The 23,341-nt window shown below is 43.2% G+C and overlaps 5 protein-coding genes across 6 annotated transcripts; 2 read left to right on the top strand and 3 right to left on the bottom strand.

Moving 5' to 3' along the window:
- LOC8062907 (threonine dehydratase biosynthetic, chloroplastic) lies at positions 2,475-7,307 on the top strand. Its single transcript, XM_002466529.2, has 9 exons — positions 2,475-3,016; positions 3,939-4,118; positions 4,215-4,484; positions 4,678-4,884; positions 5,341-5,589; positions 5,666-5,739; positions 5,910-6,027; positions 6,241-6,375; positions 6,668-7,307. The coding sequence occupies exons 1-9, from the start codon at positions 2,585-2,587 to the stop codon at positions 6,818-6,820; spliced, it is 1,818 nt and encodes a 605-aa protein (XP_002466574.1). The 5' UTR covers positions 2,475-2,584; the 3' UTR covers positions 6,821-7,307.
- Positions 8,712-15,557, top strand: LOC110432893 (dynamin-related protein 1C). The gene is made up of 16 exons (XM_021454015.1): positions 8,712-8,991; positions 9,107-9,170; positions 9,254-9,358; positions 10,092-10,193; positions 10,940-10,990; positions 11,082-11,143; positions 11,454-11,544; positions 11,696-11,760; positions 11,837-12,031; positions 12,125-12,244; positions 12,431-12,501; positions 12,676-12,901; positions 13,782-13,832; positions 13,920-14,148; positions 14,562-14,701; positions 15,153-15,557. Exons 1-16 carry the CDS (start codon positions 8,851-8,853, stop codon positions 15,276-15,278), a joined length of 1,839 nt encoding a protein of 612 aa, XP_021309690.1. The 5' UTR covers positions 8,712-8,850; the 3' UTR covers positions 15,279-15,557.
- Positions 15,654-17,084, bottom strand: LOC8062906. The gene is made up of 2 exons (XM_002463952.2): positions 15,992-17,084; positions 15,654-15,863 (listed from the first exon to the last, which is right to left on the bottom strand). The coding sequence occupies exons 1-2, from the start codon at positions 16,574-16,576 to the stop codon at positions 15,813-15,815; spliced, it is 636 nt and encodes a 211-aa protein (XP_002463997.1). The 5' UTR covers positions 16,577-17,084; the 3' UTR covers positions 15,654-15,812.
- Positions 17,195-18,692, bottom strand: LOC8062905. Of its 2 annotated transcripts, none has more exons than XM_002463951.2 (2): positions 17,743-18,692; positions 17,195-17,548 (listed from the first exon to the last, which is right to left on the bottom strand). In XM_002463951.2, the coding sequence occupies exons 1-2, from the start codon at positions 18,226-18,228 to the stop codon at positions 17,378-17,380; spliced, it is 657 nt and encodes a 218-aa protein (XP_002463996.1). In that variant the 5' UTR covers positions 18,229-18,692; the 3' UTR covers positions 17,195-17,377. The 2 variants fall into 2 exon arrangements, with proteins under 2 accessions (XP_002463996.1, XP_021309701.1); XM_021454026.1 differs by having other exon boundaries at positions 17,411-17,548; positions 17,630-18,692.
- LOC8063381 (NADH dehydrogenase [ubiquinone] iron-sulfur protein 1, mitochondrial) lies at positions 18,840-22,585 on the bottom strand. The gene is made up of 5 exons (XM_002463950.2): positions 22,066-22,585; positions 21,507-21,753; positions 20,966-21,260; positions 20,403-20,777; positions 18,840-20,001 (listed from the first exon to the last, which is right to left on the bottom strand). Exons 1-5 carry the CDS (start codon positions 22,481-22,483, stop codon positions 19,102-19,104), a joined length of 2,235 nt encoding a protein of 744 aa, XP_002463995.1. The 5' UTR covers positions 22,484-22,585; the 3' UTR covers positions 18,840-19,101.

The following is a 23,341-nucleotide window of genomic DNA, read 5'->3' as shown; positions in this document are numbered from 1 at the left end:
CCAAAATTCATGTTATGTATTTTGTCATAGATGTTGAGATTCAAGCTTGCTCTAGACTAATCCATGGTATTTTTTATGTTTATGTCGTTTTCAGCGAGCATATAGGCCTCTCATATGGACCTTGCAAAAGCTATTTGGCCTATGCAACAATAATCTCAAGCGTGGCCTATTTAGATCCCTTCCTCTAAACTTTAGAGTTTTAAAAGCTTTAGAGAAATTTAGCTCATTTTTGAACTCCAAAACTCTAATGTAAGGTGGGCTAAAATTTAGAACAAACTTCAGACCACTTGTTTGTAGTTTTAACTCTAAAGTTTAGAGGAGAGGATCCAAACATGTCTTAAATTTGCTTCATTGTTTGTATGTGATTGGATGGTGTTGTAATGTTGTATAGGTAAGGTCTCAAAGGACACCAACCATTAGGGCATGGTTGTTTGCATTAGCCTATATTTAGGCTAGTGCAGCGCAATTTGCCCCACAAAGACTTCCATGCAAGCTTGCACAGTGTTTAAAAATAAGCCCAATTCATAAATAGATAGTACTTTTATATTTGGTAGTATTAAGCAATTCAAATTTGCACAAGTTGATAGACACAAAAAAAGATTTTCACATCCTTCATCTCTACTGAAAACATAATTTGTATCTATAGTACAACATATAGGTGACTACATGTAGCAAAATAGAAATAACCAAGCACAATTTTACCTAATACCATTTGCCTATGTAGACAAACCAAAGATGAAACACCAAGATAATGCATACGTCAATGCTAGCTTATAATTATACTGGCTTAAAGTATACTACATAACTGATCTTCTTAAGAAAAATATGCAACATAAGGCCTAGTATAATCAATCAATCACGTACTAACCAAACATACCCATTGTACATCCACCGTTCCCGTGTAGTTAAAAATTATTCGTCAAAAAGACTCATATTGCACACACCTCAAATTAGGTGTAGGTACACCCTAGAAATATAAAATTGTCCACAATTTCAAAATGTCACCATATATATATGTCCTCCATGATCCAATTTTATGTGATTTATCTTTCTTCAATTCGTTGTAGCTTTGTCATTATACCGCCGTATAGTTTTCTTAGCGACCATGCTTTAACCGTGCCAAAGGCCAAAGCACATATATTTGGCTGCACATAAATCCATCCCAATCCATATGGTTTGAGACCGTCCGTCCCAAACCAAGTGGATTGAGGTGGATTTATATATAGCCAAACAAGCTCTAAGAGTACGAAACAGAACGGTCATAGTAATACTCCATCTATCCTAAATTACACAACACATTTTGATATTCTAGATGTATAGGTTTTCTATGTATCTAAAGGCGTGTTTTATAGGTGTTAAACTTTAACATGTACTAGAATTTTTGTTTTATTGGCATTTAATGTCCAATCATGGACTAATTAGGCTTAAAAGAATTATTTCGCAAATTACTCTTTAGCTATGCTTTTAGTTTCGTAAATAATCTATATTTAGTACTCCATACATGTGTCTAAACATTCAATGCGATGGGAGTTAAAGTTTTAACAACAACAACAACCAAATGGGGCCTAAATATATATATTTATATCAAGATATACATTATAAAATTAATAGATCTAGAAAAGACGTCTTATAGTTTGATGAGAAATTGATGGAGTAATAAGGTAGGTTTAAGGTCTTGTTCAGTTTGCGAAAATTTTTGGCTTTAATTACTATAACACTTTCATTTGCATTTGGTAATAATTGTCCAACTATGGATTAACTAGCCTCAGAAAACCCGTCTTACAAATTACAGACAAACTGTAAAATTAGTTATTATTTTATCTATATTTAATGCTTCATATATGCGTTTTAAAATTCGATATAACAGAAAATTTTGAAATTTTTTAGAATTAAAGCCTTGTTTAGTTCACTAGGTAAAAAAATTTAATGTGATAGAGAATTTTAAAATTAGTTATTTTTTATTTATATTTAATATTTTATGCATGTGCTGAAAGATTCGATGTGACGAGAAATATTAAAAAAAAATTAGATTTTAGATGTAACTAAACCGGACGTAAATAGGCCTAAGCCAAATCTAGCCGTACAAGTAGAGCGCTCTGCCGTGTAGTCAAAAGCTGTCGACGCTGAAACTGTCGAACGCTCGGCCGTGTAGCCGCCGGGGGGCGGCACGGCCTCTGACTTCCGGCGGAGCCCGTACAGGCAGTACTCGCGGAGACGCCGACGGCCGGTCTCGTCGACGTCGAGCTCGTGTTAAGCATGCCCCGCCGGCGCGGAAAACGACGGTAGAAAAGCCAAGCCAAGGAACAGGGGCGCGCGCGCGAACTCGTGGACGGATACGGATCCTGACGCCCTGATCCCACGCGGGCCCCGGCCTCCACTGCACCCCTCCCTCACGCACCCCACAGGCACGAGGCCACGCCCACGACCCCGCGACCCCGGTCCTCCTCCTGTGCCCCGCGCCACATCACATATCAATCCCGCGCCTGTGACTTTGTGACGACGCGTTCCGCCTTTACCCGACGCATAACGAGAGGAAAACAAATCAGAGGAATTCGACGAGGGCACCACCCACCAACACCACACCATGGCGGCCGCCGCCACCGCCACCACCACCTCGCCCTCAGCCTCCTTCCCCGCGGGGGCCTCCCTCCGCCGCGATGCGCGCAGGCCCTACTGCGTAGCCGCCGCCACCGCCGCTGCGGCGGCGACGGCCGCTGAGGCGGGGCTCGCGGCCGTCCCGGCGCCGCCGCCGACGCCCCTGGTGCATGTGGTGCCGGAGTCGCTGCAGCGGGAGAGCGGGTGCCTCGTGGCGGGCTTTCGGGAGCGCGGGGGCGGGGGCGCGGGCGCGGGGGACGCCGCGGTGGAAGGAGGAGGCCCCGGCGCGATGGAGTACCTCACCAGCGTGCTGTCGTCCAAGGTGTACGACGTCGCAATCGAGTCGCCGCTGCAGCTCGCCACCAAGCTCTCCGACCGCCTCGGGGTCAACCTCTGGATCAAGCGCGAGGACCTGCAGCCGGTAATTGATGACGATGCGCAGCCCTTCGTTTGCTTACCCCCGTCACCTTTTTTTGGTTGGCCTTGCGTTCATGGACGTGGATATTTGCGTACTTTTATTCCAAAAAAACAGCATCATTTCTTGGAAATGCTGGGGTTGGATGTTTCAGCTGCTACTTGTGTTTGTGGGATAGATTTGCACTCGCCAATGACCTTGTTCAGTGTCATATCTTTGGGATTTGGGGGTTTACCTTAGTACTGTCGTGTTATGTTGTTCACCGGGTTCCAACGGGATGCTTTGGATTCGCAGAATCACGGGGATAGGTACTCAGACATTCCCTTTGATTCTCCACCTTGGCTTTGATACGTTCTTGTCACGCTTTCTCCGAGAATAGACGTTGCAGGATAGTTTGCACTTTTGACTTGTTATTTATTATCGCTAATACTAGGAGTGCTGAAACCTTGAGGTGGCTGTGTTTTTAGCTTACATACTCTGTGAAACTTGATTCCACAAGTCTATAGGAGCTTATTATCTTAGTCTGTGAAACTTGATTCCACAAGTCTATAGGAGCTTAATATCTTTTTAGAATCTCAAAGCTCAACAAGCTAGACTTGTGAGCTGCAGCATGATTCAGGGTCTTGAGAATTGTACCTGGTCTGCTATATTTGTTTTTTGTGTGTTATTAGCAACAGCAAAAAACCACAATGAAAGGACGTTATTTGCATATTCTTTGGAGAAGGAGGAACCCTTGTATGCATATTAAAGATAAATTTCCCTATCTGGTATTTTGCCATACACACGTTTTATACATAATAAGGTTACTAATTTAATTTTGTTTGACTTTATTTAGCGTTTATATGTGCTATTCCAAATTCATTGAAAACTGCTATTCTACTTCTATGTTTTCTTTACTTTCCTCATATTTTGTTTGCTTGGTGTACAGGTGTTCTCATTCAAATTGCGGGGAGCATACAACATGATGGCAAAGCTCCCCCGTGAGCAGTTAGAGAGGGGCGTCATATGCTCCTCTGCTGGAAACCATGCCCAGGGTGTTGCTCTTTCCGCTCAGAGACTGGGATGCGATGCTGTCATCGTCATGCCTGTGACAACTCCAGAAATCAAGGTTTCTGATCTTTAGATGCTGAACTTAAGACACCCCTTTACATGATTCAGTTTACTTTAGTGCTAACTGAATAATAACGTAACACCTTAATTCCAGTGGAAATCAGTGGAGAGGTTGGGTGCAACGGTGGTCCTTGAGGGGGACTCTTATGATGAAGCTCAGTCATATGCAAAATTACGATGTCAGCAAGAAGGCCGCACATTCATACCTCCCTTTGATCATCCTGATGTCATCACTGGACAAGGAACTGTTGGCATGGAAATTGTTCGGCAACTGCAAGGTCCACTGCATGCAATATTTGTACCTGTTGGAGGTGGTGGATTAATTGCTGGAATTGCTGCCTATGTAAAACGGGTTCGCCCAGAGGTCTGCTTTCCATCTTTTAAAAATCCTATGCTGAAGATAACAGAGTTCCTTTACACGCCTTCATGGAGACTGTCGTGTCCCTGATATTTTAAGTTGAATCGTTTCATATTGGATCAATCTTGCTAATATAATTTCTTTCTGGATCTTGCTGATATTTTTTTGGAATGTTTTTGAAACATTTTTCTTTGTACAGGTGAAAATAATTGGAGTGGAACCCTCAGATGCAAATGCAATGGCATTATCCTTGTGTCATGGTAAGAGGGTCATGTTGGAGCATGTTGGTGGGTTTGCTGATGGTGTAGCTGTCAAAACTGTTGGGGAGGAAACATTTCGCCTGTGCAGAGAGCTAGTAGATGGCATTGTTATGGTCAGTCGAGATGCTATTTGTGCTTCGATAAAGGTGAGAACTATACATATGGGTGTTTTTACTGAATACTGTTAGAAATTTATAGTCTGAACTCACTTCGAGCTCAGTATACAATGTTGAAGAAAAGGAAGATAGTAATTTTGTTGCACCAGTATTCTCTGCTGTAGTGGTCTGTCAATATAAACCACCCAGTCATGAGTATTTTTAAGTTACATATTCAAAACACTGTGTAGGGGGAATGTTGTATAATGTTATGTCATTAACTATGTAATCTAGCATCAATTCCTGTGAATTGTAGAGTGTTGTCTAATTTAGTGAGGTGTTTGGGTTGTATGGATACACATATAGGATGCATAAATATTATGCAATGTCTATTGCATTCCAATCTTACATTCATACTCCTATCATCCTTCTTGACCAATGCTGCATTGTACATGCATTTTGATCCTTCTATATTCTTGGTGCTGAAATGTCTTTTTATGTGTGCAGGATATGTTTGAGGAGAAAAGAAGTATCCTTGAACCTGCTGGTGCCCTTTCATTGGCTGGGGCTGAAGCCTACTGCAAATACTATAACTTGAAAGGAGAAAATGTGGTTGCAATAACTAGTGGGGCAAATATGAACTTTGATCGACTTAGACTAGTAACTGAGCTAGCTGATGTTGGCCGAAAACGGGAAGCAGTGTTAGCTACATTTCTGCCAGAGGAGCAGGGAAGCTTCAAAAAATTCACAGAATTGGTATGCCTTATGAGGTAGTTCTGCCAACACATAATTTTAAGATCCATTTCCTGTCTTATGATTTCTCATTCTGCAGGTTGGCAGGATGAATATTACTGAATTCAAATACAGATACGATTCTAATGCAAAAGATGCCCTTGTTCTTTACAGGTATATATATCAAAGTTCATTGTTTTTCTTTAATTATGTATCCATATCAAACTACCAACATTATATACCTTGACTAAGATATATATATTTAGTTTATTTATCTAAGATTTTTATTTATTAGTATGTACAGCAACGGTTAGCTTAGATGCTTAGGTTATTATCTGTAACAGTGTCGGCATCTACACTGACGATGAGCTCGGAGCAATGGTGGATCGCATGGAATCTGCCAAACTGAGGACTGTTAACCTTACTGACAATGATTTGGCAAAGGACCACCTTAGATACTTTGTAAGTTGCATCTTTCACACTCTGTTGGCAAAATTATTTTGTCAAAGAGATCAATTGTAATTTTAGTTCATTTTTAGTGTTAATATGACAATAGTTAACTGGATTTGCATTGTGTGACATAGGACCCTATCAAAATTGTTTTACTTACCTCGCGTCCATTTTTGTGCGAATTTCTGCTATCTTGTTCATGATATCACATTATCAATTTTTCAGATTGGAGGCAGATCAGAAATAAAAGATGAACTGGTTTACCGGTTCATTTTCCCGGAAAGGCCTGGAGCCCTCATGAAATTTTTGGACGCGTTCAGCCCTCGTTGGAACATCAGCCTTTTCCATTACCGTGCACAGGTACATGATGAGTTTTGTCTGTAGCCTTCTTATAATAGTGTCCATTATGCAATCTCATAATTTGAAAGGATGATTGATTTTCACTTCTTTGAAAGCCAGAACTTGAACAGGAAAAAACATCTCTGCTCTTCAAATGATCATATGCCCCTTCCCATTAAAAAAAAATGTATGCCTTGCTGAAGTTGGTCTGGGACGTGTATATTACTTGTATTGATGGTACTAAACAATGGAGAGAACCAACAAGGGTTGCAATTATATACATTTCATCATCTGATCTAATTCTCTTGTTCAGGGTGAAGCTGGAGCAAATGTATTAGTTGGTATACAAGTGCCGCCAGCAGAGTTCGATGAATTCAAGAGCCATGCTGAGAATCTCGGGTACGAGTACATGTCAGAGCACAACAATGAGATATACCGGTTGCTGTTGCGTGACCCAAAGGTCTAATGTCATATGGCTTTGCTCCCATAAGTTGGTGACACTTTTCAAGGAAGATTCTGCTACAAGGTAGAAGGTGCAAGTTTCTTCTAAAGTTGAAATGAAGCCATCAGCAAATGTAGCTTCAGTGTGCCATCTGTTTATTCAGATCATGTAGTGTATCAGTTGTGTATCATTATTGTTGTTGTGCTTCGTGATCTCAATTTATCGGTTTGTGGCACCTAGGGTTTGTCAAATAATGATAACCAACATGTTATCTAAATATCTGATAATAATTATGTAATTGTGATTTGGGATGCATCACTGTTGTAAAGTGTAAACCCTTGTCTCTTTACAATATCGAGTTATCAACAATTTGAGTAAGATCTGAATGTTCTTTCTTTTTTGTGTATAACAAGAGTTGTAACTGAAAATAGATGGAAGGCATATTAAACCTCCTTTGTGCCGTTTGTTGTTGTCTAAAGTTCAAACTACGAGAAAGTCTTTCATTTTATTAGCATTCTCGTGTAAAGTGTGCCCAGCTTTATTTTACAGAATGCATATCATGTGACAAGAAATTGAGAATGTGTGGTCTAATGTTTTGTTTACATTGTTTCGATTGGAATGGTATTCTGTTACATTGTTTCGATTGGATTGGATGGATGGTGTCATGGTGAGAGAGCGATTGAGAATGTGTGTTGATGCTGTGTACTTGTGTTGCCGTTACTCAGAGTTGCAGCGAGGAAAAGGTACTGTTAGTTGTAACGTCGATTGGTGGTTAAGCTTGTCTCGGACAGTAATATTTCCTCGAATGTATCAATAACCAGACCTAGAGGACTTGTTTTCCTTAAACATGATACCTATGTATTCACCACATGTGTTGAACTAGATTAGATTGGAATTAAGACTCTGTTTGGTTCGATAAATTTTATCGCCTATAAAATCAAATGTTTAGACATATGCATGAAATATTAAATGTAGACTATTTATAAAATTAAAAATATAGTTAGAGAATAATTTGCGAGACGAATCTTTTGGGTCTAATTAGTCCATAATTGAACACTAATTGTCAAATAAAACAAAAATACTACAATACCCTATTAAACTTTAACACCCCAACTAAGCACCTTCAAAACTAAGTTTTGTTCTAATTCACTCCAACACTTATAGATTAGAGTAGATACACATGCTTAAGACACCCCCTAAACTAAGTTTTGTTAGTATCCCCCTTTGAGTTCTAACTTAGGCCTTGTTCAATTCGCAAAAACTGTTAGAAATGACACTGTAGCATTTTCATTTTTATTTGACAAACATTGTCCGATCATAAAGTAACTAGGCTTAAAAGATTCGTTTCGCGATTTACAGATGAACTGTGCAATTAGTTTTTGTTTTCGTATATATATTTAATGCACCATGCATGTGTCGCAAGATTCGATGTGATGGAAAATCTTAGAAATTTTTAGAAACTAAACAAGGCCTTAGCTTAAATCACGAAATAAAATTACAATTTCACTCCAAATCAAAGCTTCGTCGCCACCGCATCACCGCTCCAGCTCTAGCGTAGCTGTTGCTGAAGCGTCAGTTTCAGGCTCACGCACCACGGCACCAGCCGCCAGGAGGGTCCACACCAAGGCTGCTGATATCCAACGGCTCCCGATCCATAGCACCGGTCCATTCGAGCCCATCCCCCCCGCACGTTGTCTACGCGTTCAAATGTCCATACCGATCCATACCAACTGGACGACCGGCCCCACCTCGGAGTCCTTCAAACAATCTCTCTCACTGCTGTCGTGGCCCACAGTTTTATTGTCCCCATCTGCAGAGACTCAGCTCACCAGCACCGGCGCTCGAACGCCGCGTCCAGGCAAACCCATCCTTCCGACCCCGACCGTCGGCACCTCGCAAGCAAAACTACAAGCTCGCTTTTAAAATCTGTCGCTGCAATTCTCTCATCTGTTTCCCACTAGTTAGATCCCACCGCCTCCCGCCGCTCGCCGCCGACGAGCACCGCATCCTGACGCAGAGCCGCGGGCGAACCTTCGCGTGCGGCCTCGCCCGAGATGGCGACTATGGGGAGCCTGATCGGGCTGGTGAACCGGATCCAGCGCGCGTGCACCGTCCTCGGCGACCACGGCGGTGGCGCCGGCGGCGAGGGCTCCCTCTGGGAGGCGCTCCCCTCTGTCGCTGTCGTTGGCGGGCAGGTACGCTCCGCCCACCACCTCCAGATCCGTCGTGCTCAGGAGCCAGGTCCCAGATCTGGCCAGCGCGCTAACCGCTAACGTTTGGTTGCGTTTTCTCTTCTGATGATGCCTCCAGAGTTCCGGGAAGTCGTCGGTGCTCGAGAGCATAGTGGGGAGGGACTTCCTGCCCCGTGGATCTGGTAATGCTGCCGCTAGATCACGCAACGTGCTGTTCGATTTGGGTCCGCTCGGGTGCTTAAGGCTTCAGTTTGCGTTTGATTAGGTATTGTCACGAGGCGGCCTCTAGTGCTGCAGCTCCACAAGACAGATGGTGGTCACGAATATGCTGAGTTCCTCCATGCCCCGCGGAAGCGGTTCACCGACTTTGGTAAGACGAACGATTTGCATTATTCATCTCAGCAATTTACTACTTGTCTTCACTTCTTTTAGGCTAGTGTACTAAGATAACTGTCTGCTCGTTGGGAAGCTTATGGTTGGACTTAAATAAAACAGATACACATGGAACATTGTGCATCATCCGTCTTCCCAAAGATCGGATGGAATCTATGTACTTAAATGACTTCGTGCTCTATGAGTTATTGTATTAATGTATGGTGCTATTTACTATTACGTGCTTCCAATAATACTAATATTTAAGAGCAACAGGGCATATTAGGAGTTGCCTTTTCAAATTACAACTACAACCAGTGAGATGTAAACTATTGCACAACACATTCAAGAAATATTTGCACTGCATATAGCCTTACTCTACCTTAGTTGCTTTGTTTGTTCATAAATTGACGAAATGCAGTGGTTTTATCTTATTATTGTGCACTGTAGATCAGATGCCACACAAAATTACTCACTGTAATAAAAAAGACTGAGAAATCTCATGTGCTGTAGGAACTAATTGTGACTAGTTCATGAAAGAAATATATGCGTACCAGTTCATTGATGGAATTTTGATAGTTGTTTATGTTTCCATCTATGTCTATGTTTCCATCTATGTCTATGTTTTATTAATTAGATGCCAGAGTATTTGTTATTGAACTCCTCTTTCCATTTTTGTATATTTTCTGGGCATGTTTAGTTAAACTATCGTTATATCTGTATAATTGCAGCTGCTGTGAGGAAAGAGATTGCTGATGAAACAGATCGCATAACTGGGAAAACTAAAGCTATTTCAAATGTTCCCATCCATTTGAGTATATATTCGCCACATGGTAAGTATTGATGCTTGTTCTGAACTTCTGATTTCTGAAGTGTGCTTGGTTAATTTATTCCAAGCTTCAACAAATATGAGATTAGGCATTAGAATTTAGGACACCTTATTTAATGCGACCAAAGAAAATACAAATAATGCATGAAGTGATCAAAGATAAGGTAGGTGCAGTGGACCTAGAGTTTCCAACATTGGTCTTAGAATCAACGGATTTCTGATTTCATTGATTTTGCTCCTCCATTAAAACCTATAGATATTGTAGGTGTTCATGTGAATTGGCATAGGCAATGCTCTGAAATATGTGTTTATTGCTTTTTGGGGTACAAGAGGTCAGGTCAGAATAATGGTGTGAGATAGTATGAGTCATCTGTGCACTAAAACTTTTAAGATTAACTTTGCTCATATTGGGTAATGGGTGATGAAGAAACTCTTAAATCTTCTGTGCACTATGATATTGAATTAAGCGATTCTGGTTTCGTGGGTCTAGATTGTGCAAAAAAATTGTGTCCTGTTTTCTATTCAAGGTGTACGTATGCCTCAAAGTAATAGCCACATATTTAGACTTATGGTTCTTTCTGGTTCCTGTTCCTGAAGCACAAGTACCAAAAAGAAAAAAAGAACTATAGCTTGTTATGTTCTTGGTACATAAGCTTTATTATGTCACTTTAAGTTTTATACGCTGTGAGTACATTTATGTTCTGTATCCCTTGAACTGTCTGTAGATTAATGTCACATTTCTGTTTGCAGTTGTTAACTTGACACTTATTGATCTTCCTGGGCTGACAAAGGTCGCTGTAGGTAATGACTCAGTTGATGAATTATTTGCTTTGGTTTTGGTTACCATACCTTCTGTCATTTAATTTTTGGTACCTGCACCATTTTACTACAGAGGGGCAAGCAGAATCTATTGTTCAAGATATTGAAAACATGGTTCGATCTTATGTTGACAAGGTAAATAAAATCATCTCTGTTGCTTGCTCTTAATTATAGTGTGATGCTTACTTGAGTTACTTGTACTTCTTGAATTTTCTGTGGCACATGTAGCCCATTTCCGGTATTATCCTTATTTTAGCTTACATTGACTTGTGAGCCATATTTTCCCTGATCTGGGCACTATGAATTTACAGATAGACTTGTTGTTCATTTCACTCTAGTTACATAACTAGATCAGAAAATCATGAGCTCTATATTATGTTTTGCCATGTATTTTTAAAACCTAAGATTTTCTTTTACTTGTGTTCTTTTTGTCTGGAAACTTCAGCCAAATTGCATCATCTTGGCTATCTCCCCAGCTAACCAAGATATAGCAACGTCAGATGCTATCAAGCTTGCTAGGGATGTTGATCCTTCAGGTGCAGTTTTGATTTTTTTTTTCTCCCTACAGCATTTGAAACTACACTTTCCATTAGACAGGATTACCGCTAAACTGTTTTGTTGGCGTACCTAATAATCAGTGCAGTTCCAGTCATATGTATTAACAACCTTTTCTCTTAACATCTTAAGGTGACAGGACTTTTGGAGTCTTAACAAAGCTTGATTTGATGGACAAGGGTACCAATGCCGTTGATGTATGGCACTCTTCAATTCTTCTTTCCTCATCCTCCATGTACGTAGCACTAAAAATTCCTCTCCATGGAATCCTAGGTACTTGAAGGGAGGCAATATCGCTTACAACACCCCTGGGTTGGAATTGTCAACCGCTCACAAGCTGATATCAACAAGAATGTTGATATGCTCTCAGCAAGACGCAAAGAAAAAGAGTACTTTGAGAGTAGTCCTGAATATGGTCACTTGGCACATAAAATGGGTGCAGAGTATCTTGCCAAGCTTCTGTCACAGGTGAGGGTGTTCTGCTGCTGTGGCATGCTTTGAACCATAAACTTTTGAATTTCTCTTACTGACTACTGATGTATTTCAATTTTGTTTGTCCAGCATTTAGAGGCTGTGATCAGGGCCAAAATTCCAAGTATTATAGCCATGATTAACAAAACAATTGATGAAATAGAAGCCCAGTTGGATCGACTTGGTAGGCCAATCGGAGGTGATGCTGGGGTAAGAATTACTGTATTTTTTTAATGATCTCGGTTATGTTGCAGCCAGAATTATTCATATGCATTGTCAGTTGTTTGTGCCACAAGCTGCATTATTTATTTGCCGGGATGATGCCACTGTGCATTATATGTTTCTGTAAATCTTGTTTATGTTGTATGTCTCTCATATTGTTCCCATAATCTGCAGGCTCAGTTGTACACTATCTTGGATATGTGTCGTGCATTTGACCGTGTCTTTAAAGAGCACTTAGATGGCGGGTAAGATATTCAACTGGCCTTTTCTGTAACTTTTTTGTGCCTTCCATAATTATTGCCGATATATGTTGACAAGTTATCATACTTATATGCATTGTTAGGATAGTAGATAGAGCATTTTTAAGTAATGATGTTCATAATTAACTTAAACTTAATCATTACTACCTTATTTCTCAGGCGGCCAGGTGGAGATCGGATTTATGGAGTCTTTGACAACCAGTTACCTGCAGCACTGAAAAAGCTTCCATTTGACCGACATCTGTCAATGCAAAATGTTCGTAAAGTTATTTCAGAGGCTGATGGTTACCAGCCCCACTTGATTGCCCCTGAGCAAGGATACAGAAGGCTTATAGATAGTTCTCTAAGCTACTTTAAGGGTCCAGCTGAAGCGTCTGTTGATGCGGTATGACTTTTATGTTGATGCATATCTCCTTATAGTATTCTAGTTCATTTTTCGATTGTTGATGCATAAGCATAAGTATGTGAATAAATTTAGTAATTTCATTTCCTAATACCCGATATTACATATTCTTGTATTGTCCACCCATTAATTCATAACTGTTGGTGTCCATGTACTCCTATCTGCTGGTAAAAACTTTGGCAATCGCTTGGGCTTTTGGAATCATAAAAAAAGAGCTGAAATTAAAGGCTCATTGGCCTTGCTGCCAAAATCATATGATGTGCACTTATTACCATGACTGCATAACCCTAATCTAGGGACGTCCCAGTGAATGAATGAAGTCATATTTGAGTGATGTAGTGTGACAGTGATGTGCTGGAATGTGACGGAAGCGAAGTACAAACTGTTGATTTGACGCTAAATTGAAATTTTTACGTTGTTGCTTGATGAAGAGAAGTGTCAATATCCATGTTTTCTTGGTCATTTGAATTTCATTCGAAGCTATATTTCACAGGATCTTGGTCACTATATGCAGTTAAGGGCATCAGCGGTGGTGGCACTGGTTCATTGCCACCATGTGCAGTGCCCTGGTATAAAAAAAATTGCTCGTGAACATCACTCCACAAGTAGAGCCCCACAATAAGATTTAAGGGAAGAAAAAAGTGCAATGATGTCTTGAAGTAGTCCCATGGACAAAACTTTGGCAGACAAAATAATATTTAATGCACTTACATTGGCTCATAAATAAGTGTTGATTCTGCTCTCACCTGCTCATGCACTGAATATCCCAGTAGTTTGATTCAATATGGTTCGCTCTCACGCTAGCTCGGGGTTCGATTTTCTTTGCTACTGGAGAAGCCCTAATGATGTTCTCATGTTGCAGGTCCATTTGGTCTTGAAGGAGCTTGTTCGGAGATCGATTGCAGCAACAGAGGTTGCCTTCTCAGTACCTTGCTTTGTTTCTCGTTTTGTCTTATTGTTTTTCTCACTGGTCAATCTCACATTGTCTTGGGTATCATAGGAGTTGAAGCGATTCCCAACACTTCAATCGGATATAGCTGCTGCTGCAAACGATAGCCTGGAAAGATTCCGTGAGGACGGACGAAAGACTGTTCTTCGTCTAGTAGAGATGGAAGCCAGCTACCTAACAGTAGAGTTTTTCCGCAAACTTCCTACTGAACCAGAGAAAGCAGCTGATAAGAACACTCCAGTGAGTGATAGATATCAGGACAATCATCTCAGAAGAATCGGTAAATTCACCTTCCTTTCTCTCTTTGTAGATTTGTAGAAAAGGACATCTGGTTTCACAAAAATGCACAACCACTTCTTAATTTCTTATCCATCAGTAGAAACACAAGATTAAATAATAGAAAGTACTTTATCGGCCCAGTTGGTTTCCCCAACAGTTGATTGTAACCGCACTTCTATATCTCCAGTGCGTTGTGGAATATGAATATATGATATTGATTATGACCTAGGGAGCAATCAGCGTGGTGTTATGCTTTTTTCTACATAAACACATGATTGCGTACCATGGTCCTTTGTATTAGCTCAGACTGTAGTTTAGTTTCTGCATTAGTTGCATGCTTTGTGTTAATAGAGGCCATTATGATGTACTACTAATAATTGCTTGATTTTTGTTTTGTTTTCTTTTCCTTCTCAGGATCGAATGTGTCATCTTACATCAACATGGTCTGTGAGACTCTGAGGAACACAATTCCGAAAGCCATTGTACATTGTCAAGTGAAAGAGGCAAAAAGAAATTTGCTTAACCGTTTCTATGCTCATGTGGGAAGCAAGGAGGTATGTTTACCTTGATTCCTTGACTAATTACATGTTTTGTACATAATTTGAAGACAGGTGTTTGCGTTTGTAGTTAAATCTTGGTTTACTGACTACTGTTTTTTCACGTCATTTAATTGTTTTGTAAGGCCGCACTGGATGGGCATGCACAACAAATTTTATTAAACATCAGTTTTGTTAAATTTGATACGTAGACAGCCCTGGTTTCTTGTAGTTTGTGAACCTGGGAGTAGCGTTCAGTTCCCCCTTATTTTTAAATAATCTGGTCTAGAAAGTTTTTTAAAAGTTTTTTACATACACCTGATTACTACAACCGCAAATAGTTCTTGAAAGTTTTTTACATATTCCTTATTACTCCAATTTATGCAATACAACTTGGAAACAGCTGAGCGCAATATTGGACATCGAACAAAGTTATCTTTCCCTCATTTGCTTTGCTTTCATAATCCAGAAGAAACAGCTGAGCGCGATGTTGGACGAGGACCCTGCTTTGATGGAGAAGAGGGATGCCTTGGTCAAGAGGCTAGAGCTGTACAAATCGGCAAGGAATGAGATCGACTCGGTCGCATGGAAATGATTGGCTTGTGACAGCCACAGCTGGAATGTAGAATGTACAAGCGCAGCAGCACACGTGTGATTGCAGTAGAATGTTCAATTCTTTTTTACATTTGAATTTATCCTGGAGGCCTTGTACGCAGTTTTCACTCGAGTCTTTTTCCAGACATGCTTATTTGGCGGTCTTGGCCTTAAACACGATTGTGTTGTGCGTGGACGATCTGGTCTCCGGTTGATATAAGAGTATAGATGTATTCTTTTGTTGATTTTACTGACCTTGATGATCTCATTAGTTTTGCCCCGTTTTGCCCCCGTGAGAATCATGTTTTTGACTTAGGTGCTTGCTTGATAGCACTGAGTCAGTGGCAACAAAATGAAGGGAATTGTGGAACAAGGATGACCAACTGACCATGGTATTGATAAATATTGCTGCGTCAGTACGTGAATCTCCGTGTCTTCGATGGTTAACTCTTTACATGAGAAATACTAGTGCTCTAATTTACTGGAAGCACTTGCAAAGGTGCAGCTTAGACGCAACATCATGTGAGGTAACTGACTACATGAGGTCCCTGAGAGTTGTAGTTGTCCTGGCAGTCTTCTTTTTGCCCTGGAAAACAAAAACAAGTTCGATTTTTGAGACGTCTGAAAATGCATGTGCTATTCAACACCGAGCTCGCAAAGTAATACTGTATCTGCTATGCTATGCATCCATCACTTGGACTCGTATTTGCTTACTCTGCTCAGCAGGTTCTGGGAGCTGCTCTGCAGGGGCCGGCCGTGCTCGTCGTACAGTATGACCCCGCTGAAACGCGGAAGCTCGCACCGCGTCCCCATCAGAATCCTCCGCTGCCACACCGGCGTCCTCCTCGGCGTCATCGGCGTCCTGCACCCCTCCGCTGCCGCTGCCACTGCCTTCTTCCCGTCCGCCGTGGCGCCCCTGGACACCGTCGACGTCGACCTCATCCCGGCCGTTACCACCGGCTCCACCGCGACGCTTCTGGTGCTCCCGCACGGGAGCCTGGGCGGCGGCGGCGCGCGGAGCCTCCTGCCCAGCACGTCCATGCAGTCGTAGTACTCGTACCCGCGCTTCTCGGGCTTCCTGCTGCCCGCCTTGCCGGCCTTCTGTGACTGTAACTGTAACCCCGAACGGCCAGAGCTCTGTGGTGGTGGGTGGAACACGACCGCCTCTGGCTTGGACGGCCGGCCGTCGTCGTTCCTGACGACGAAAAGCGCCTTCGGCGTGCCGCGCCTTGGCTCAGGCTGCTGCTGCTGCCGCCGCCGGTTGGCCTTCCATCGCAACATGGACGAGCAGAGGCCCATGGGACAGTCGATGGAGATAGCAGGACTCCTCTTAATTAATGCAATACGGGCTCCAAGTCCGATCGAGAAAAAAATGGAGATAGCAGGACGCGAGCTTTGGAGCCCTGAACTTGGAATGAGTTCGGACGAAAACTGTGATCGCTGGCCGGTAGTTTTGCGTTGGTTTTTTTGTTTTATGGAGGAAGCAAGCAACCAAAGCAAAGATGATGACGACTGATGGGAGTGATCTAGCTGGCGAAGTAAAGGAAAGGTAGATTCAGCTGCTTGGGCTTTCTTTTGCTTCCGTGCTTAGGAGTATGTATCCCAAGCCTTGCTAAAGAATATGTAAATTTGGGTGTGGATCGGAGGTAAGCCTTTCTAAAGAAGATTTCGCTAAGGAATATGTAAATTTGGGGGAGGGGTGGACCGGAGCGAATTGCTTCGCTGCCATTTCTTCGAAGTGCGGCGCAGGTTGCCGCTTCTGCGAGGGCTCTACTGCGGCCGCCGCCTTGTTCGATCGAAGTGCTTTGCTTGCGTGGGACGTTTGTATTCCCAAAATCATCCAGGTAACCAAACTGTGTAATTAATTTTTTTTTCATCTATATTTAATACTCCATATATGCGTCTAAAGATTCGATGTGACGTGAAATCTGAAAAATTTTGTAAAATTTTTTGGGAACTAAACAAGGCCTTGCCCATTTGGGTTTGGACGACCATTCCGTGGCCTGATCAGTCGGAAGCAGATGACATGGTCTTAAAGAACAACAGAAGAATGCTTTGCAGTTGCAGTGCATTTCTTTCCTGCTATGCTAGCTAGTGCTATCACAGGCGGCTCTTGAAGTCGTCCCATTGCACTCCCTTCTCCAGGTACTCGATGTTGCTGGGGTCAAACGGCCCCCTCACCACGTCGACCGACTGTATGATCGCCCTCTCCGGCAGGACACTCCTCGACGGATCCGCGGCCGTTCCCCCGCTCAAGTTCGACGAGAAGCCCTGCGACAGAGCGAGATCACGCGTCAGCGACAGAATCGAATAATCGATGGGTCTTGTTCTTGTCTTGACGAGAGCCCCGACCCAATAGGCAGCCGCATTGCGTCCACCATCGTGGCAGTTCAGGAAAACTGCACTGCGCCAGTGTGCCACACAGCGTTGTAGTAATAAATAATGAGGTCAGTGTCGTCGGGTACCCTGAAGACGAGCACGACTTCGACCTCGTCGTCCACCCGGGCCTTCACGAGGAGCGCCTGGTCGCGGGCGTCCTCGGTGTACCGCTCCATCCTCGCGACGTCCTCGTTGTGGCCCCACTCCTCCTCGCCCTCCTCCTCATCGTCCTCGTCGTACCGCACCTGGCGCCTCACGTGGCAGACCGCTCCGTCCGCGCGCGGGTCGCCGACGCCGACGAAGAGGACGCGGGGAAGGTGCCCGAGGCCGCGCGCCGGGTGCGGGAGCGCTCCGCTGGCGCCGTGGAGGTGGAGGTGGAGGTGGTAGGGGCGGGCGGCAGGCGGAGAGATGGTCGGTGTGGCGCAGTGGAGCTGGAGCAGCATGCTGGGTAATGGCTGAGACTGAGAGCGCGAGGTGTCGGGTGGATAAGGCGCGGCCTGAGCGCTGTCACTAATGGTCGTCGTTTCTGGAGCCTGGCACTGGCAGTGAAGGGACGAGGATGCGAGTGGCATACCGCATCCGCATATATATGCCCTGATGTTGCCTCTCGAACTTCTAGCTAGTTCAAGACATCGCGTGCTACTCTAGTAGTGGAAAGTTCTAATTCTATACTGTACGAAGGAATTAGCTGTAATTTGCGAGTGGTCTTAACTGGCAAACTCTCGTTAAGAAAATTGAAATTCTCTCAAAAGACTTTTCAGATGTTGCAACAAGGTAAGATACTATGAACTGTGAATTTTTGTTAGGAAACACAAAACATCTTTCAGTTATTGTCAAATGCAATAACAAGTGTGATTATGTGGAACAAGCCAATAGCCCTTCAAGGCTGTTCTAAAAATTTGAGCGGGCCAGTATAATCCAGTTAAGGAAGCAGATAAGAAACACCCCCTCTGTCCCAGTATAATTAATCCGGTAAAGAAAGCAAATAAGAAATACCCCTGCCCCCAAAATTGATGACACTTTAGCTATGAGCCTGGACAAACATTTATCCAGATTTATAGCTAAATAAAATTATCTATTTTGGAACGAGGTAGTAGATCAGTTCACCTATCCTTTTAACCTGACCAAGCAATGATGAACTACTTTGCTAGCTTTCGCAAGTTGCATATTACAACAAAGCAGAGAGGGCAAATGTTTAAAAGGCAAAATCATTTGCTTGTGGCACTTGTATGATTCAATGGGGGCAACAAGCTTATTGAGTATGCTCTCCTCATACACAACACAGAAATGTACTGATCAAGTTTTGCTGCTCTGAAAATCTAGAGGCAGTCCAAATTATACACCAACCTCCCAAGAAAACAAGCAACGGGTGGTGAAACTCGTAGCAAGGAAAAAAGGAGACTAAGAAGTTGTTTGCTGAAGATTAGCTTGAAGGCGCGCAATTCTCACTTCTTCAGCAAGGTTGCACTGCATTGAGCCATAATCTTTGAAGCTCGAGTGATTGCATCAGTCATGTAGAAGTTTTCTACAACAGTTTTGAATGGTGTCGAGCTGACTTGTTGCTTTACTGGCGGCTTAACCTCAGCTGAGATTGTGGATGGCTCCCTCTCATCTAGGTGTACTAAATTTGGTGCAACCGTACTAATCCGGTCCCTCACAGCTGAGAGGCTGTCATAAGGCAGCTGAGCCCCAGCAACCTCAGAAAGAGCGCGGATGATCTTCCAGTCATCCCTAGCATCACCAACCGTGGGAACAGCTGGGATGGTCCACTGGGTGCAACCTTCAGTATTCTCGTAGGTGCCTTCCTTCTCACTGAATGCTGAAGATGGCAGAATAACATTGGCCCTATAGACAGCCTTGTCACCATGGTGTCCCTGATAAACAACAAATGCATCGTCTGGAAGCTTGTCCAGGCTTATATCATCAGCTCCCATCAGATACAAGAACTTTGCTGACTTGATGCTCTCGGAAGGATTAGCAACAAGCCCAAGATCAAGAGCTGCGGCCTGTGCAGCATGGAGCAACAGGACGTTAAGTCCATTCCAGTCTGGTCTTGTCACATTGAACTTCTTGGCTACAGTCTCAATAGTTGAGAATAGGGCATCCTGGTCTTCACGTTCAAATAATCCAGCTCCAGCAATGATGACAGGGTTCTTGGCTGATTGCAGTACTGAACAGAAAGGATGACGTCCCTCTGCAATCTCAACAAGGGTCTGTGGTCCTGTGCCAAGATGATCATGGTCATAGTTGAAGTCAGCTGGAGGACCAATGTAGCCCACCTTTGCTTGTGTTGCTTTAACAGTCTTCCGAATCCTGGCATTGACCATAGCAGCTTCCACCCTTGGCTGTTCCATTTCCATGGCACATAAAGAATGTGTCATTATAATATTATTAAGTTCACAATAAAACTTAATATCAGCATTACGTGACTAAAAGGCAGCATATGGAGACAAAAACTTTTTCAATAGTAGCACTTATAAATATGACACACCAAACTGGCCAGTTCAATTTATAACTTTTCCTAATAAACTATTACAATAAAGATGTCTCCATATGCTAGAAAACGAAGTCTACAATAACTTCTGTTTCAAGAACATCAGCCCCATTTTAATTTATAGAAACCATATAGCTATTGCAAAAACATGCCAACAGCACAAGATCCAGTGACTACACAATCAAATGCTATATTTCAGAGAATACAAGTAGCGATCAAGAAAATGGCACTAAGCACACAAGAGAATTTTACCTGAGTGCCAACCAAAAGGAAGACATCGGCCTTTTCAAGCCCAGCGATGCTAGTATTCATTAGGTAGTTAGATCGCAGATCTGCTGGAGGATTGGGACCATTTCCCTCACATAGCACCTTATCTGAACCCATTCTGTTAACAAAATCTTTCAGTGCCATCATGGATTCTGCATCAGAAAGTTTTCCAGCAACTCCGGTTATTTCTTCTGGTTTAACTTGATGCAAAACCTCAGCAACAACTGCAAGAGCATCACGCCACGTGACGGCCTTAAACCTGCCATCAGGACCACGGATCATAGGGTCATTTAGTCTTTGCCTCTTTAGACCATCATAACAAAACCGTGTTTTGTCCGATATCCATTCCTCATTAATGTCCTGCAAGGAACAGGAAAAGTGATGTTCACTGAACATATTAACATAATAAACTTTGTTTTCTCAAAGATATAGAATACCAAACTAAATGAAGTCAACAATACACCACGACGCATTAGGTCACATGAATACCCACCAACAAAACAAACACAAAAAATCAAAATTGTAAGAGAAATGGAGAATAAACAAACCTCATTGAGACGTGGAACAATGCGCATAACTTCAGGTCCTCTGCTGTCAACTCTTATGTTGGATCCCACAGCATCAGTAACATCAATAGTCTCGGTGCCCTTCAATTCCCAGTTCCGAGCTTTAAATGCAAATGGCTTGGATGTAAGAGCCCCAACAGGGCAGATATCAATAACATTTCCAGATAGTTCACTTGTCATAAGTTTCTCAACATATGTTCCAATTTCTTCACCACTGCCACGACCTAACATACCAAGGTCTTGAACTCCAGCAACCTCAGTAGCAAACCTAACACACCTGCAATTTGAAAAGAAAATAGCATCACATATCAGCCACGGTACAGAGCTTGCACAAGTAGCGAAACAATTTTTCTACAGCACAAGATGACAGTGCAAATTAAGAAACCAGTAGAACAAAGCATGAACAGATCACATAGAGTGCTAAGAATGAAGCCCTTACAGAATACACATAGAAACAGGATAGGCCTAAAAAAACACCTGAAATGATAACAATTGATATTTATCAACAAAAAAAAAGCATCACCTTGTACATTGGATGCAACGAGTCATCACTGTCTTAACCAAGGGACCCAAATTCTTGTCCACAACTGATCGCTTCATCTCAGTGAACCGACCACGGTCAGCACCAAATGCCATAGACTGATCCTGGAGGTCACACTCCCCACCCTGATCACAGATTGGGCAGTCCAGTGGATGATTCATTAGCAAGAACTCCATGACACCCTCCCTTGCCTTCTTCGCCACTGGGGTGTTTGTCTTAATCTTCATCCCTAATCCAGCAAGAGTGATCATTCAATACTCCAAAATTCACTAATCCAAGGTACAGCGATTTGAGGTATCTAATTTCTCCAACCATATCGAATGCTGTAGGAATCAAACGAGTAAATCTACGCAGAACCCTAAGTAGCTGAGGCAGCGAGGTACCAAGGAAATTAATGGATCTGAGCATTTGAGGCACACAACACAAGCTAATAAACAAGAGCAGCAGATCAACATTGTCTAAGTTTTCAATATCAGAACAGCACGAAAGAACATGAAAACCGCCGACGAAATGGAAGGGGGCGCATGAGTGGCCGACTGACCTGGAAGCGCGGGCATGGCACAGGAAGCGACGGGCTTGGGCGACTTCTCGACCTCGACGAGGCACATGCGGCAGTTCCCAGCGATGGAGAGTCGGCTATGGTAGCAGAAGCGCGGGATGTCGACGCCGGCGACCTCGCAGGCCTGGAGCACGGTGAACCCCTTGGGGATCCGCACCGCGTGGCCGTCCACGAACACCTCGAGCGCGTCCTCCGGGTTGGGAGGAAGCTCCACGCGGGCGCCGCCAACGGGCTCCCGCGGCGGAGGCAGCTCCGGGTCGGCCGGCGCCACCGCCGCGCCGGCCTCCGGCGATCCCGCGGCGGCGGTCGGGGAGATCCAGCGGCAGGACGCTGCCACGGCGGGGCAGCGCGACGATAGGCGCGAGTTGGACTGGCGGAGAGCCCGCGCGAGGAACGCCATGGCGGCGGCGGCGGCGGCGGCGGCGAGGCGATGGGATCGAGCGGGGACGGTAGAGAGAGAGGAGCCCTCGACCTTGGGAGAGTGGTGAGAGAGGGATGGGTTGTCTCCGGAGAGGGGTGGCCCTGCTACGTGTACACGAGGTTTCGCGAGCGGTGAGAGGATGCCATTGGGACCGGGTCCGCGGGCCCCAATAGCAGTGGGAAATCGGTTTTGCGGTGGCGGAAGGGGCTCGTGGGCGCTGTATTTCGCTGCGGTGTTGAATCTCAACCTTGAATGGACACGGTGTATGGTCAGCGGCCACGAAATGGCTTGTTGGGAGGAAGAGTGTGCTTTTTTTTAAACAAAGCCTTCTCTGAAAGATGAAAAATATAACTAGAGGGTTCATCAACCCAAGAACATGACTCTTTTGACATACCAGATGGGTTCTCTCAAAAAAAAAACTTGCCAAGCTAACTCATGAGTAACATTGTTGGTTTCTCTATCCAAATGCTCAATGAAGAGTTCTATAAAATCCTTCCATAGATCATAGCATTCATAGAAAATTGGAGCAAACGCTATTGCTGAAAAACCTCATCTTGTATAGTTCTCGACAACCTCACCTTTATTTACCCCGGATATATTCCTTCATTTATGAGAGGAAAATTGTTATTCAAACAGAGTTTTTAAAATTATAGTATTAGAATAAGAAACTTATTGGCATGAAAGAACAAAGTCCACTTGGTTCGAAAAGGTGATAACAATTCTGAATTTTTGTAGATTTTTTTAGAGGATTTTTCGTAGAATTGTTAACAACATGAAGGGATGGAGATGTTGTTCATAGGGCGTGAATAGACATTTTTTAGAATTACAATTTGTGAA

Source organism: Sorghum bicolor, chromosome 1 (assembly GCF_000003195.3).
Source record: "Sorghum bicolor cultivar BTx623 chromosome 1, Sorghum_bicolor_NCBIv3, whole genome shotgun sequence".
In the NCBI taxonomy this organism is placed as follows: Eukaryota; Viridiplantae; Streptophyta; class Magnoliopsida; order Poales; family Poaceae; genus Sorghum; species Sorghum bicolor.
The sequence above is the reverse complement of the archived record's forward strand: the minus strand, read 5'-3'. Positions and strand labels throughout refer to the sequence as shown.

Excerpts from the sequence above, each read along its gene's own strand:
- LOC8062907 (XM_002466529.2), top strand. The coding sequence starts at position 2,585 with ATGGCGGCCGCCGCCACCGCCACCACCACCTCGCCCTCAGCCTCCTTC. Across the intron at positions 5,740-5,909 it reads GATGCCCTTGTTCTTTACAG|TGTCGGCATCTACACTGACG; the intron begins GTATATATATCA and ends TATCTGTAACAG. Across the intron at positions 6,376-6,667 it reads TTTTCCATTACCGTGCACAG|GGTGAAGCTGGAGCAAATGT; the intron begins GTACATGATGAG and ends TCTCTTGTTCAG.
- LOC8062905 (XM_002463951.2), bottom strand. The coding sequence starts at position 18,228 with ATGCCACTCGCATCCTCGTCCCTTCACTGCCAGTGCCAGGCTCCAGAA. Across the intron at positions 17,549-17,742 it reads AAGTCGTGCTCGTCTTCAGG|GGCTTCTCGTCGAACTTGAG; the intron begins GTACCCGACGAC and ends GCTCTGTCGCAG.
- LOC110432893 (XM_021454015.1), top strand. The coding sequence starts at position 8,851 with ATGGCGACTATGGGGAGCCTGATCGGGCTGGTGAACCGGATCCAGCGC. Across the intron at positions 12,245-12,430 it reads CAATCGGAGGTGATGCTGGG|GCTCAGTTGTACACTATCTT; the intron begins GTAAGAATTACT and ends CATAATCTGCAG. Across the intron at positions 12,902-13,781 it reads CTGAAGCGTCTGTTGATGCG|GTCCATTTGGTCTTGAAGGA; the intron begins GTATGACTTTTA and ends CTCATGTTGCAG.
- LOC8062906 (XM_002463952.2), bottom strand. The coding sequence starts at position 16,576 with ATGGGCCTCTGCTCGTCCATGTTGCGATGGAAGGCCAACCGGCGGCGG. Across the intron at positions 15,864-15,991 it reads CCCAGAACCTGCTGAGCAGA|GGCAAAAAGAAGACTGCCAG; the intron begins GTAAGCAAATAC and ends TTTGTTTTCCAG.
- LOC8063381 (XM_002463950.2), bottom strand. The coding sequence starts at position 22,483 with ATGGCGTTCCTCGCGCGGGCTCTCCGCCAGTCCAACTCGCGCCTATCG. Across the intron at positions 21,261-21,506 it reads CGTTGCATCCAATGTACAAG|GTGTGTTAGGTTTGCTACTG; the intron begins GTGATGCTTTTT and ends TTCAAATTGCAG. Across the intron at positions 20,002-20,402 it reads TCCTTTTGGTTGGCACTCAG|CCAAGGGTGGAAGCTGCTAT; the intron begins GTAAAATTCTCT and ends GAAATGGAACAG.